This window comes from Rattus norvegicus, chromosome 2, assembly GCF_021556685.1.
Source record: "Rattus norvegicus strain SHRSP/BbbUtx chromosome 2, alternate assembly SHRSP_T2T, whole genome shotgun sequence".
NCBI classification, from domain to species: domain Eukaryota; kingdom Metazoa; phylum Chordata; class Mammalia; order Rodentia; family Muridae; genus Rattus; species Rattus norvegicus.
The window spans coordinates 55,070,497-55,084,947 of NC_141535.1; the positions used below are offsets into that span (position 1 = coordinate 55,070,497).

The following is a 14,451-nucleotide window of genomic DNA, read 5'->3' on the forward strand; positions in this document are numbered from 1 at the left end:
GTGAGGTGCAATGTGTGTTTTGAGCTTTAGTAAGGTTTCTTTTACATATGTAGGTGCCCTTGTATTTGGGGCATAGATATTTAGGATTGAACGTTCATCTTGGTGGATTTTTCCTTTGATGAATATGGAGTGTCCTTCCTTATCTTTTTTGATGACTTTTAATTGAAAATTGATTTTATTTGATATTTGAATGGCTACTCCAGCTTGCTTCTTCTGACCATTTGCTTGGAAAGTTGTTTTCCAGCCTTTCACTCTGAGGTAATGTCTGTCTTTGTCTCTGAGGTGTGTTTCCTGTAGGCAGCAGAATGCAGGGTCCTCGTTGCGTATCCAGTTTGTTAATCTATGTCTTTTTTTTTTTTTTGAATTTTTTTTTTTATTAACTTGAGTATTTCTTATATACATTTCGAGTGTTATTCCCTTTCCCGGTTTCCGGGCAAACATCCCTCTCCCCCCTCCCCTTCCTTATGGGTGTTCCCCTCCCAACCCTCCCCCCATTACCGCCCTCCCCCCATAGACTAGTTCACTGGGGGTTCAGTCTTAGCAGGACCCAGGGCTTCCCCTTCCACTGGTGCTCTTACTAGGATATTCATTGCTACCTATGGGGTCAGAGTCCAGGGTCAGTCCATGTATAGTCTTTAGGTAGTGGCTTAGTCTCTGGAAGCTCTGGTTGCTTGGCATTGTTGTACATATCGGGTCTCGAGCCCCTTCAAGCTCTTCCAGTTCTTTCTCTGACTCCTTCAATAGGGGACCTATTCTCAGTTCAGTGGTTTGCTGCTGGCATTCGCCTCTGTATTTGCTGTATTCTGGCTGTGTCTCTCAGGAGCGATCTACATCCGGCTCCTGTGGGTCTGCACTTCTTTGCTTCATCCATCTTGTCTAATTGGGTGGCTGTATATGTATGGGCCACATGTGGGGCAGGCTCTGAATGGGTGTTCCTTCAGTCTCTGTTTTAATCTTTGCCTCTCTCTTCCCTGCCAAGGGTATTCTTTTTCCTCATTTAAAGAAGGAGTGAAGCATTCACATTTTGATCATCCGTCTTGAGTTTCGTTTGTTCTAGGGATCTAGGGTAATTCAAGCATTTGGGCTAATAGCCACTTATCAATGAGTGCATACCATGTATGTCTTTCTGTGATTGGGTTAGCTCACTCAGGATGATATTTTCCAGTTCCAACCATTTGCCTACGAATTTCATAAACTCGTTGTTTTTGATAGCTGAGTAATATTCCATTGTGTAGATGTACCACATTTTCTGTATCCATTCCTCTGTTGAAGGGCATCTGGGTTCTTTCCATTTTCTGGCTATTATAAATAAGGCTGCGATGAACATAGTGGAGCACGTGTCTCTTTTATATGTTGGGGCATCTTTTGGGTATATGCCCAAGAGAGGTATAGCTGGATCCTCAGGCAGTTCAATGTCCAATTTTCTGAGGAACCTCCAGACTGATTTCCAGAATGGTTTTACCAGTCTGCAACCCCACCAACAATGGAGGAGTGTTCTTCTTTCTCCACATCCTCGCCAGCATCTGCTGTCACCTGAGTTTTTGATCTTAGCCAATCGCACTGGTGTGAGGTGAAATCTCAGGGTTGTTTTGATTTGCATTTCCCTTATGACTAAAGATGTTGAACATTTCTTTAGGTGTTTCTCAGTCATTCGGCATTCCTCAGCTGTGAATTCTTTGTTTAGCTCTGAACCCCATTTTTTAATAGGGTTATTTGTTTCCCTGCGGTCTAACTTCTTGAGCTCTTTGTATATTTTGGATATAAGGCCTCTATCTGTTGTAGGATTGGTAAAGATCTTTTCCCAATCTGTTGGTTGCCGTTTTGTCCTAACCACAGTGTCCTTTGCCTTACAGAAGCTTTGCAGTTTTATGAGATCCCATTTGTCGATTCTTGATCTTAGAGCATAAGCCATTGGTGTTTTGTTCAGGAAATTTTTTCCAGTGCCCATGTGTTCCAGATGCTTCCCTAGTTTTTCTTCTATTAGTTTGAGTGTGTCTGGTTTGATGTGGAGGTCCTTGATCCACTTGGACTTAAGCTTTGTACAGGGTGATAAGGATGGATCGATCTGCATTCTTCTACATGTTGCCCTCCAGTTGAACCAGCACCATTTGCTGAAAATGCTATCTTTTTTCCATTGGATGGTTTTGGCTCCTTTGTCAAAAATCAAGTGACCATAGGTGTGTGGGTTCATTTCTGGGTCTTCAATTCTATTCCATTGGTCTATCTGTCTGTCTCTGTACCAATACCATGCAGTTTTTATCACTATTGCTCTGTAATACTGCTTGAGTTCAGGGATTGTGATTCCCCCTGAAGTCCTTTTATTGTTGAGGATAGCTTTAGCTATCCTGGGTTTTTTGTTATTCCAGATGAATTTGCAAATTGTTCTGTCTAAGTCTTTGAAGAATTGGATTGGTATTTTGATGGGGATTGCATTGAATCTGTAGATTGCTTTTGGTAAAATGGCCATTTTTACTATATTAATCCTGCCAATCCATGAGCATGGGAGATCTTTCCATCTTCTGAGGTCTTCTTCAATTTCTTTCCTCAGTGTCTTGAAGTTCTTATTGTACAGATCTTTTACTTGCTTGGTTAAAGTCACACCGAGGTACTTTATATTATTTGGGTCTATTATGAAGGGTGTCGTTTCCCTAATTTCTTTCTCGGCTTGTTTCTCTTTTGTATAGAGGAAGGCAACTGATTTATTTGAGTTAATTTTATACCCAGCCACTTTGCTGAAGTTGTTTATCAGCTTTAGTAGTTCTCTGGTGGAACTTTTGGGATCACTTAAATATACTATCATGTCATCTGCAAATAGTGATATTTTGACCTCTTCTTTTCCGATCTGTATCCCCTTGACCTCCTTTTGTTGTCTGATTGCTCTGGCTAGAACTTCAAGAACTATATTGAATAAGTAGGGAGAGAGTGGGCAGCCTTGTCTAGTCCCTGATTTTAGTGGGATTGCTTTCCATTTAGTTTCTCTCCATTTAGTTTAATGTTAGCAACTGGTTTGCTGTATATGGCTTTTACTATGTTTAGGTATGGGCCTTGAATTCCTATTCTTTCCAGGACTTTTATCATGAAGGGGTGTTGAATTTTGTCAAATGCTTTCTCAGCATCTAATGAAATGATCATGTGGTTTTGTTCTTTCAGTTTGTTTATATAATGGATCACGTTGATGGTTTTCCGTATATTAAACCATCCCTGCATGCCTGGGATGAAGCCTACTTGATTATGGTGGATGATTGTTTTGATGTGCTCTTGGATTCGGTTTGCCAGAATTTTATTGAGTATTTTTGCGTCGACATTCATAAGGGAAATTGGTCTGAAGTTCTCTTTCTTTGTTGTGTCTTTGTGTGGTTTAGGTATAAGAGTAATTGTGGCTTCGTAGAAGGAATTCGGTAGGGCTCCATCTGTTTCAATTTTGTGGAATAGTTTGGATAATATTGGTATGAGGTCTTCTCTGAAGGTCTGATAGAATTCTGCACTAAACCCGTCTGGACCTGGGCTCTTTTTGGTTGGGAGACCTTTAATGACTGCTTCTATTTCCTTAGGAGTTATGGGGTTGTTTAACTGGTTTATCTGTTCCTGATTTAACTTCGGTACCTGGTATCTGTCTAGGAAATTGTCCATTTCCTGAAGATTTTCAAGTTTTGTTGAATATAGGTTTTTATAGTAAGATCTGATGATTTTTTGAATTTCCTCCGAATCTGTAGTTATGTCTCCCTTTTCATTTCTGATTTTGTTAATTTGGACGCACTCTCTGTGTCCTCTCGTTAGTCTGGCTAAGGGTTTATCTATCTTGTTGATTTTCTCAAAGAACCAACTTTTGGTTCTGTTGATTCTTTCTATGGTCCTTTTTGTTTCTACTTGGTTGATTTCAGCTCTGAGTTTGATTATTTCCTGCCTTCTACTCCTCCTGGGTGTATTTGCTTCTTTTTGTTCTAGAGCTTTTAGGCGTGCTGTTAAGCTGCTGACATATGCTCTTTCCTGTTTCTTTCTGCAGGCACTCAGCGCTATGAGTTTTCCTCTTAGCACAGCTTTCATTGTGTCCCATAAGTTTGAGTATGTTATATCTTCATTTTCATTAAATTCTAAAAAGTTTTTAATTTCTTTCTTTATTTCTTCCTTGACCAGGTTATCATTGAGTAGAGCATTGTTCAATTTCCACGTATATGTGGGCATTCTTCCCTTATTGTTATTGAAGACCAGTTTTAGGCCGTGGTGGTCCGATAGCACGCATGGGATTATTTCTATCTTTCTGTACCTGTTGAGGCCCGTTTTTTGACCAATTATATGGTCAATTTTGGAGAAAGTACCATGAGGAGCTGAGAAGAAGGTATATCCTTTTGCTTTAGGATAGAATGTTCTATAAATATCCGTTAAGTCCATTTGGCTCATGACTTCTCTTAGTCTGTCAACATCACTGTTTAATTTCTGTTTCCATGATCTGTCCATTGATGAGAGTGGGGTGTTGAAATCTCCCACTATTATTGTGTGAGGTGCAATGTGTGTTTTGAGCTTTAGTAAGGTTTCTTTTACATATGTAGGTGCCCTTGTATTTGGGGCATAGATATTTAGGATTGAGAGTTCATCTTGATTGATTTTTCCTTTGATGAATATGAAGTGTCCTTCCTTATCTTTTTTGATGACTTTTAATTGAAAATTGATTTTATTTGATATTAGAATGGCTACTCCAGCTTGCTTCTTCTGACCATTTGCTTGGAAAGTTGTTTTCCAGCCTTTCACTCTGAGGAGTGTTTCCTGTAGGCAGCAGAATGCAGGGTCCTCGTTGCGTATCCAGTTTGTTAATCTATGTCTTTTTATTGGGGAGTTGAGGCCATTGATATTAAGAGATATTAAGGAATAGTGATTATTGCTTCCCGTTATATTCATATTTGGATGTGAGGTTATGTTTGTGTGCTTTCATTCTCTTTGTTTTGTTGCCAAGACGATTAGTTTCTTGCTTCTTCTAGGGTATAGCTTGCCTCCTTATGTTGGGCTTTACCATTTATTATCGTTTGTAGTGCTGGATTTGTAGAAACATATTGTGTAAATTTGGTTTTGTCATGGAATATCTTGGTCTCTCCATCAATGTTAATTGAGAGTTTTGCAGGATACAGTAACCTGGGCTGGCATTTGTGTTCTCTTAGGGTCTGTATGACATCAGTCCAGGATCTTCTGGCCTTCATAGTTTTTGGCGAGAAGTCTGGTGTGATTCTGATAGGTCTGCCTTTATATGTTACTTGACCTTTTTCCCTTACTGCTTTTAATATTCTTTCTTTATTTTGTGCGTTTGGTGTTTTGACTATTATGTGACGACGGGATGTGTTTCTTTTCTGGTCCAATCTATTTGGAGTTCTGTAGGCTTCTTGTATGCCTATGGGTATCTCTTTTTTTAGGTTCGGGAAGTTTTCTTCTATGATTTTGTTGAAGATATTTACTGGTCCTTTGAGCTGGGAGTCTTCACTCTCTTCTATACCTATCATCCTTAGGTTTGATCTTCTCATTGAGTCCTGGATTTCCTGTATGTTTTGGACCAGTAGCTTTTTCCGCTTTACATTATCTTTGACAGTTGAGTCAATGATTTCTATGGAATCTTCTGCTCCTGAGATTCTCTCTTCCATCTCTTGTATTCTGTTGGTGAAGCTTGTATCTACAGCTCCTTGTCTCTTCTTTTGGTTTTCTATATCCAGGGTTGTTTCCATGTGTTCTTTCTTGATTGCTTCTATTTCCATTTTTAATTCCTTCAACTGTTTGATTGTGTTTTCCTTGAATTCTTTCAGGGACTTTTGCGATTCCTCTCTGTAGGCTTCTACTTGTTTATTAATGTTTTCCTGTGTTTCCCTAAGGGAGTTCTTCACGTCTTTCTTGAAGTCCTCCAGCATCATGATCAAATATGATTTTGAAACTAGATCTTGCTTTTCTGGTGTGTTTGGATATTCCATGTTTGTTTTGGTGGGAGAATTGGACTCCAATGATGCCATGTAGTCTTGATTTCTGTTGCTTGGGTTCCTGCGCTTGCCTCTCGCCATCAGATTATCTCTAGTGTTACTTTGTTCTGCTATTTCTGACAGTGGCTAGACTGTCCTATAAGCCTGTGTGTCAGGAGTGCTGTAGACCTGTTTTCCTCTCTTTCAGTCAGTTATGGGGACAGAGTGTTCTGCTTTCAGGCGTGTAGTTTTTCCTCTCTACAGGTCTTCAGCTGTTCCTGTGGGCCTGTGTCTTGAGTTCACCAGGCAGCTTTCTTGCAGCAGAAAAGTTGGTCTTACCTGTGGTCCTGAGGCTCAAGTTCGCTCGTGGGGTGCTGCCCACGGGCTCTCTGCAGCGGCAGCAACCAGGAAGACCTGTGCCACCCCTTCCGGGAGCTTCAGTGCACCAGGGTTCCAGATGGCCTTTGGTGTTTTCCTTTGGCGTCCGAGATGTGTGTGCAGAGAGCAGTCTCTTCTGTTTTCCCAGGCTTGTCTGCCTCTCTGAAGGTTTAGCTCTCCCTCCCACGGGATTTGGGTGCAGAGAACTGTTTATCCGGTCTGTTTCCTTCAGGTTCCGGCAGTGTCTCAGGCAGAGGTCCTGCCTCCCCTGGGCCCTCCCCCATGGGAGCCCAGAGGCCTTATACAGTTTCCTCTTGGGCCAGGGATGTGGGCAGGGGTGGGCAGTGTTGGTGGTCTCTTCCGCTCTGCAGCCTCAGGAGTGCCCACCTGACCAGGTGGTGATGTCTCTTTCCCACGGGGTCTGGGAGCAGAGAGCTGCTGCGGGCCGGGATCCGCGGGTGTGGGCTCATTTTTTTTTAAAAATAGTAGATAGTATTCCATTTTGCATGAACACCGTTTTCTATAACCAATCATTACGTGGTAGGCCCTCAGGTTACTTCTATTTCTTGGTTCTTAGGAATGGGGAATGTGTTTGTATTGTTGGAGTAATCTTATCTCCTTTGTAGTGAGATTGCTGGATCATATGGTGATTCTATTTCTAATTTTTGAGGAAATCTTACACCGAGGTTCACAATGGCTTTCCCATTCTGTTCCTACCAAGTGTCCCTTGTTATATCCTTACCAACACTTGTTCCTTTGTGCTTTTACACTTGGTCTCAGCAGAAAGACTAAGAGCAGTGGTCTTTGTCTCTCTGGTGAAAGCTAATTTAACTGGATTGGGCTGGGACCTCATTGTGGCTTTGATTTTCACTTCTTTAATGATTAAGGATGTTGTGAATTTGCATAAATCCTTTGGCTGTTTGTATGTCTTCCTCCCACGTCTTACTTAGCTATATTGTCTACTTCTTGTTTGTTCATTTTGAGACAGGGTTTTCCTGTGTAGCTCTGGCTGTCCTGAAACTTGTTCTGTAGACCAGGCTGGCCTTGAACTCAGCGATCCACCTGTCTCTGCCTCCTGAGTGCTAGCATTAAAGAAGGGTGCCGCACCCAGCCATGTTGCCCGCTTTTGATTGGATTATTTGAGGGATGTTTTTACCTTGAGTTGTTTGACTTCCATAGACACATCCTGCATAGTAACTCTTTTGTCCCATATGCATTTATTGTTTGTGCTCTGTATGAACATCCTGCATGTGCCTGTCCCTCTGCCCATTGTCCTTTGTTCCTGACTGGCTTGTTCCATCTGCAATTTAGTCGATACAACCTCAGTTGTTTACTTTACTTTTTTCTCCTGTGCTTTTGGTGGCTTGCTGGCTGTCATCCCTCCTGCCTGCCTTCCTTCCTTCCTTCCTTCCTTCCTTCCTTCCTTCCTTCCTTCCTGACAAGATTTCTCCATGTAGCAGCTCTGGCTGTCCTGGAGTTCACTCTGTGGACTAGGCTGACCTCACACTCAGAGGTCTGCCTACCTCAGGATTTGGTGCGGGGATTAAAGGCTTGCACCACTCCCACAGCCAGCTTGGCATCCTTTCTTTAAAAAGAAAGAAATTCCTTGTCAATTCTAAAGTCCTGCAGCGTTTGCTTACTTTCTTCTGGTAGTTTCAAAGTTTGAGAGTCTTGTATTTATGTCTTTAATCCAAGTTGAACGTAGTTTGTAATTGGTGAGCAGAAGACAGGGGTGCAGGAGTCAGGGGAGGTGGTGCCTGTTTTGTTTTTGCACATGGATGTCCAGGTTTTACTTGGGCAAATACAGAGGAGAAGCCTGGCCTTCCTTTATGTTTCAAAGCTTTCAACATTGTTGGTAGCTTTGTCAAAACTGTGTCACTTTCGATGACTGGATTTAATTTTAGAGCCCTTGTTCTTTTCCACAAGCCTATGTCTGTTTTCATAAGAGCATCACACTCTTTCAGTAGCAGTCTATTTAAAATTTTATTTCAGATTTGCAGTATATTTTGAATTCCAATAGTGTAATGTTTTCCTACTATGCCCCTGTGACTCAAAACAGCCTTGACTATTCAAGGGTTTTCGTCTTTCCATTTAAATTATAATGTTTTTTCTGATTCTGTGAAGAAAGTGACTGGTGTTTTGAATAAGAACATGGGAGCTAAAGGAATGGCTCAGAGCTTAAGAATGCTTGCCACTCTTGAAAATGACCTGACTTCAGTCTTAGCACCCACATAAATGGTGCCTCACATCTGCCTTAACTCCAGTTCCCTCCATTACCCTCTTTTGACCACCATGGGCATAAGGCATACACATGGTGCATGTGCAAAACACACATACACATTTTTTTAAAAAAAGAATTGCATTGCACTTGTAGATCACATTGATAGTGTGTACATTTTCACCATAATTGTTCTTCCAGGCCATGGGCATGAGACGGCCTTCCATTTCACCTTACCATCTTCAGTTCCTTTAGGGCATCATAGTGTTTATCTGTGCCTGGGCATTTGGGTCTCCTTCACCTCCTCCTTACTGTGAATATTGGTGTTATAGACACTGGTACACAGTATTTCTTTGAGATCTGAAATGTTCTGGACATGTCCCCAGAAGTAAGACTGTGGGTCATATGTTAACTTTAGTTTGTGAGGCACTTCCACAGTTTTCCACAATGATTGAACCACTTTATTTTGAAGATGTGTGTGTGTGTGTGTGTGTGTGTGTGTGTGTGTGTGTGTGTGTATACATTGTTGCTGTCTTCAGACACACCAGAAGAGGGCATCAGATCCCATTACAGATATTGTGAGCCACCATGTGGTTGCTGGGATTTGAACTCAGGACCTCTGGAAGAACAGTCAGTGCTCTTAAATGCTGAGCCATCTCTCCAGCCCCCCACTTTGTATTCTTATTGCCAGTTTTCAGGACCTTCATTTGCATTTCTCATACAATTGGCTTGCAGAATCATTTGTATATTGGCTATCAGAGGATTTTCTTTGAAGAATTATCTGTTCTACTTTGTAGTCAACTTATTGTTCTTTGTTGTCTTATAGATCATCCTTATATATTCTAGGCATTACCCCCATTTTTCTATAGAAGACTTGTGTGTGTGTGTGTGTATGTGTGTGTGTATGTGTGTGTGTGTATGTGTGTGTGTAGTTTACATACAGAAGTCTGTAAGTTAGATAGTCAGTCCTGTATGGCTTATTTTTGTGCAACTGTGACCCAATATTTTCACAACTAAGAAACCCTGTTTACTTTTCCCCCCTTGTGCTTATACTTTGGAAGACGGCTCTTCCTAGATTGATCAAGTAATTTCTTTTCAATGAACCCAATGATGTATACCCATATACTAAAGCTTTGACAAGCTGATACGAATTCTGATTCCTTTTAAAGAATACTTTTTCTTTATTCTTCAACAACTTTATACATGTTACCAATGTATCTTCATCATATCCACTTTTATCTCCTCTCCCCTTGGCCCAGACTTCCCTAACAAGTCTCCCTGTTATGATCATAACCTTTTCTTTCTTTCATTAATTGATTGATTTACTGACTTATCTATTCACTTCACATCCTGATTATAGCCCCCCTCCCCTTCTCAGAGATGGGGAAACCCCTTATAAGTACCAACCTATCTAAACGTATTCTGTCCCACTGAAGCCAGACAAAGCAGCCCAACTAGGAGAAGGGGATACAAAGAGAAGCAACAGGATCAGAGTATCTCCCCCCTCCACTTGGTAGGAAAACTACATAGAGACCCTACTTTACCTCTGAGATATAGATGTGTGTGTGTGTGTGTGTGTGTGTGTGTGTGTGTGTGTGTGTGTGTGCGCCTATGTCCAGCCCATGCATGCTCTTTGGTTGGTGGTTCAGTCTCTTTGAGCCTTCATGGCCCAGGTTGCTTGACTCTGTAGGTCTTCTTGTGATGTCCTTGACCCTTCTGACTACTCAGTTCTAACCTCCTCTCTTTCACAAGACTCCCCTAGCTCCACCTAGTGTTTGTCTGTGGGTCCCCACATCTTCTTCTGTCAACTGCTGGATGGACCTCTCAGAGGACAATTCTATAGGCATAGCAAAATATTAATAGTGTCAGGGGTTGGCTCTCTCCCATGGGATGGGTCTCAAATTAGGCCAGTCAGTGGTTGGCTGTCCCCTCAATCTGCTCCGTCTTTATCCCCGAGAGACCCACCTAGCTACAGGGAGTGACCACTTCTATCTCCATATGTATGGCCTCCACTGCTAGGAGTCTTAGCTAGGGTCACCCCCATAGACTCCAGAGAGCCTCCCCCCCTCCCAGGTGTCCAATCCTAGAGATGCCCCCACCCCCAACCAACTTCTGTTCTCTTTCCTAGCCCTCACCTCATCCTCCCCATACCTGATCACCACCCCTGTTCCTCTCCCCACCCCCTCTTGTATAACCTACTGATTCAAATTACTGCTGCCCTGCTACTACATGGGAGGAAGTCACTCACCAGACCCTGGCTACTCACTGAGAGCCAAACTCCCAAAGAGAAATGACTACTCTTTCCCTAGCAGCCATCAACTGCCAGTAGCTCTTTTCAGCTAGATGTGCAGTTTCATGAGTTCCTCTCCTAATCATAAAGGAATGTTGACTGGCTTAACTTGCATTGATACATTTAATTTTGTCTATACTTGCATTAGTCATCCTGTACTTGAAGGTAAACTGGGGAGCGGGGAGTAATTTTCTACTGCTTCAATTCCATGATCTCTGAAGTGTCTTTTGCAGTCTATATTAAGTTAAATTGGTTATTTACTTATTTCTTTCCTGATGAACAATTAAGTTATATAAGATAGGGTTTCTTTATGCTGTATCTGTGGATTACTTTTGAAATTTAGTATTTCCTTTAGTTTTCAATTTTAATTTAAAATGAAGTTATTAAAAATAAATTGAAGCAGTATTTGAACATTCTGTGCTAAACTTTAATTATTTTTGCTCTTCTTTCTTTCACCAGGTTTCACCAAACCTCATGCCAATGCAGCAGATCTCAACTTGAAGTGTCAATTGGACATTTGCCCCAGGCTGCTAAGATTTCATTTTCAACAAATAGGATTTAATTGAAAGGATGTCAGTAATCAACAGTTACACATTTAACAAGACGTTTCGACTAGTTTTCTTCTAGTATTTCTGGATTTGTGCAGCCATAGACTTTGCTCTCTCCAGTGTGATGTATCAGTTCCATGAAAAACAAAAGGAAAACGTTTCATTGTGGTCTTGCTTCATGAGTGCTAAGAAGGTTGTCTTTGTCATTGGTGCTCACAGTGGATAAATGTTCATCTTTTTTGCTGTATATATTAAACATGACTTAGCAGCCGTGAAGGAAAATTTTCATGTGCATTTGTGATTAGGTAGAATACTTTTTTTGATGACTATGTATTTTTATCTTCCTCTGTTTTTGAGAAATGCTGGTTATGCTTGCCTCCTTAGAACATTCACCTTCCCCACACACTTCTTATAGATACCTGAGACGGCAAACAGGAGCATCCCTGAGAAAAGTAATCAGAAGAAAGAACAGGGCATAGGCTCTACCAGTGCTGGCATCCCACCAAATATTGCCTTTAAAGACAACCAACCATCTACCTATGTGTGAAAACAGCTGAAGCTAAGGATGGGAAGAGGATGGGAAACCTACTGACATACTTACCTAGTTCTCCTATTATAAAAGGGTGTGCTATATCTTTGTATTCTGAAGACTCTGTTTCTGCATTGAGCTCCAGTGTTTACTTAATACAACATCTCTTGAGCAAAAAAGAACCATGGGCAATTCATCATGGGTCTTCAATCTTGAATGACAGTAGTACTTAAAAAGATGATATTCCAAGAGATCCCCCTTTTAGGATCTCCATTCTGCTCAGCAAAGATTGTAAACACTTTTTCTACACTACAATGGGTATTCTGCATAGGCTAGTTCTCTTAACAAAGTGCTATTACTTTAGCCTTATCTGTGCTGGGAATGATGGGAAAGGCTCAGATCGGAGTAGTCAGTTAGCAGGCTTTGTGTGACAGAGTAAACACAGTAGCTTGTGTTTATCAGCGATGCTTCCTCAGAAGTGGCCACAATATAGACAGTTGCCAGGGGCCATCACTCCAGAAGCACCCTTTGTATCAGATGTCTGAAAGCCTAGGTGTCCTGAAGCTAGACTGGACAGCTGGTGTCTATACAGTGAAACATATTGTCCTTCTGGCACTAATTATAGGAATTTATGCACGTCTTAGGTGATGGTTGTCACTGGAACTCACTCTTCAAGTATAGCCACAGTTGACCTATACATGATGTGAAAGGAAGATAAGCTCTTCCTCCATAGTACACTCTATGTAGGACTGCTTTTTCTGGATGGCCACAGGGTTGAAAGCATCCTCTGCCAGTGTTGGTAAGAAGAACCCATCTTAGAAGGTCCAAGGCCCATGAGAGTACATATGTCTATGTTAGAGTGCACAGTTGAAAAACGTTCCTATTGTTGGTATGGATATGTCTTCACATGCACTTGCTTATCATTCCAGTCTGTTACTTTAAGACAAGGAGGTTCTTAGAACATTTTAAACCTCAAAACCTGAATAGACAACTTAAGATTCAAAGAGTGTCATGACATTTTAAAAAAAAATGTGTTAAGTGATACAATAAAAATTGCAGATTGATAGAGATGAATGTGTTTGTCTTCATTTCTCGCTTGGGAATGGTACGTGGGAAACACCTCAAAGGTTGAGTCTAACAACCATTGGTCATTAGGTCAGCATACTCTTACTTCTAATCAAGCTGTTACTTTCTTTTTGGGGGTGGAGGAAGGGAGTGTGGAAACAGGGTCTCTCTGTGTAGTCCTGGCTGACATGGGACTCATTCCCATGACAAGCGGACCTCAGACTCACAAGAGATCCACATGCCTCTGCTTCCTGAGTAATGGCATTAAAGGCATTCACCATCATGTCTGGCATTGACTTTTCTTTTTATCTTGCCTTTTTTAGAGAGCAAAAGAAACATTTCCTAATTGAATTTTGCTGTACCTTTCTCCCCATCACTGAAAATCATACCTGTGAAAATTGAATATCAAGCCATCATATGTTAATTTTTATATTGACATTTTTCTTCACGATATACTTTTTTAAAATTAATATTCCGGTAGTATGTTGAGTTTTATTGCAGTTTAAAATGTCTTCTTGTAGTCTGTCCAGTGTCTGTTTCCTCTCTACTAACACTCTCTTCCAGGCCAAAATCCAGGGACGGGGGCCAGGTTTCTAAGCTATGTCATTCTTTACTACATCCCCTCTGTTCACTTAAGGAGTTGTCACATGATATATAGGATATACCAATTGGGTTATTTCTCCCATGTTCAAGCATAGAGATAGAAGAGTTTTCTTCCTCTTCTGTCCATGAAGCTGGAAGAATGTGATTTAGTATTGGTACCAGTCCTCTGCTAAACACACATGCACACAGACAACTGTCCGGGAGTTGCAAAGGAAGATGCTGGCACACAAGAAACATGTGTTAATGGAGCACGATGTGTAGAGGAAATATTCTGATTGTATTTGGGCCCCAGGTTCCGGTTCTACCTAAGCCAGTTTCCCTCCATCTTATTTATAGACCACTCCCAAGTCTTCCCATTTGTCATCCACTACCATAGTATTTATTAATAGAGTCCTTGAGTTTTGTGTGGGGTCTGTCCTCGTACAGATTTTTATAATATGAGAAAAACAGCCTGTACACTGAGTCCAGAGAACACATGTAAGCATGTGGTATGGGTGATACCGGTGGGCAATGAGATTGAAGAAAGATTTTCCTCTTACAGTTCTACTCTGTAAAGACATGCTATATGGAATTAAGCAGAAGCTTAATCGGTGGGTAGGTTTCTTTGGGCTTAACATCTTTTTTTTTTTTAAATAGACTATGATCTCTCATTTCTTAAGCTTAGTTTTGGATCATCTATGTTTAAAATGAGGGGATTGCAATGTTTTCCCCAGTGGTTCCGTAAGATAAAATTCAACCTCATAAAGTCTTATACATCTTTCAAAATTGCCATTTCATGTTAGTGTCAGCTTGCCTGTTGGAGGCCGTATTAGTATCACATATCACATATCAGGTTAAGCACAAATACTAACAATGAATTTATTTGCAGGTGTATTTATGTGACATACTTG

General features: G+C 41.1%; 1 protein-coding gene across 1 annotated transcript in view; it reads left to right on the forward strand.

The window, feature by feature from the left end:
• Oxct1 (3-oxoacid CoA transferase 1) overlaps positions 1-12,963 on the forward strand; it is a 134,748-nt gene extending 121,785 nt beyond the window's left edge. Inside the window, 1 exon segment of the mRNA NM_001127580.1 lies at positions 11,276-12,963. Within this exon segment, the coding sequence (NP_001121052.1) occupies positions 11,276-11,317 (42 nt within the window). The 3' untranslated portion in view covers positions 11,318-12,963.
• Positions 12,964-14,451: the final 1,488 nt, after the last annotated feature.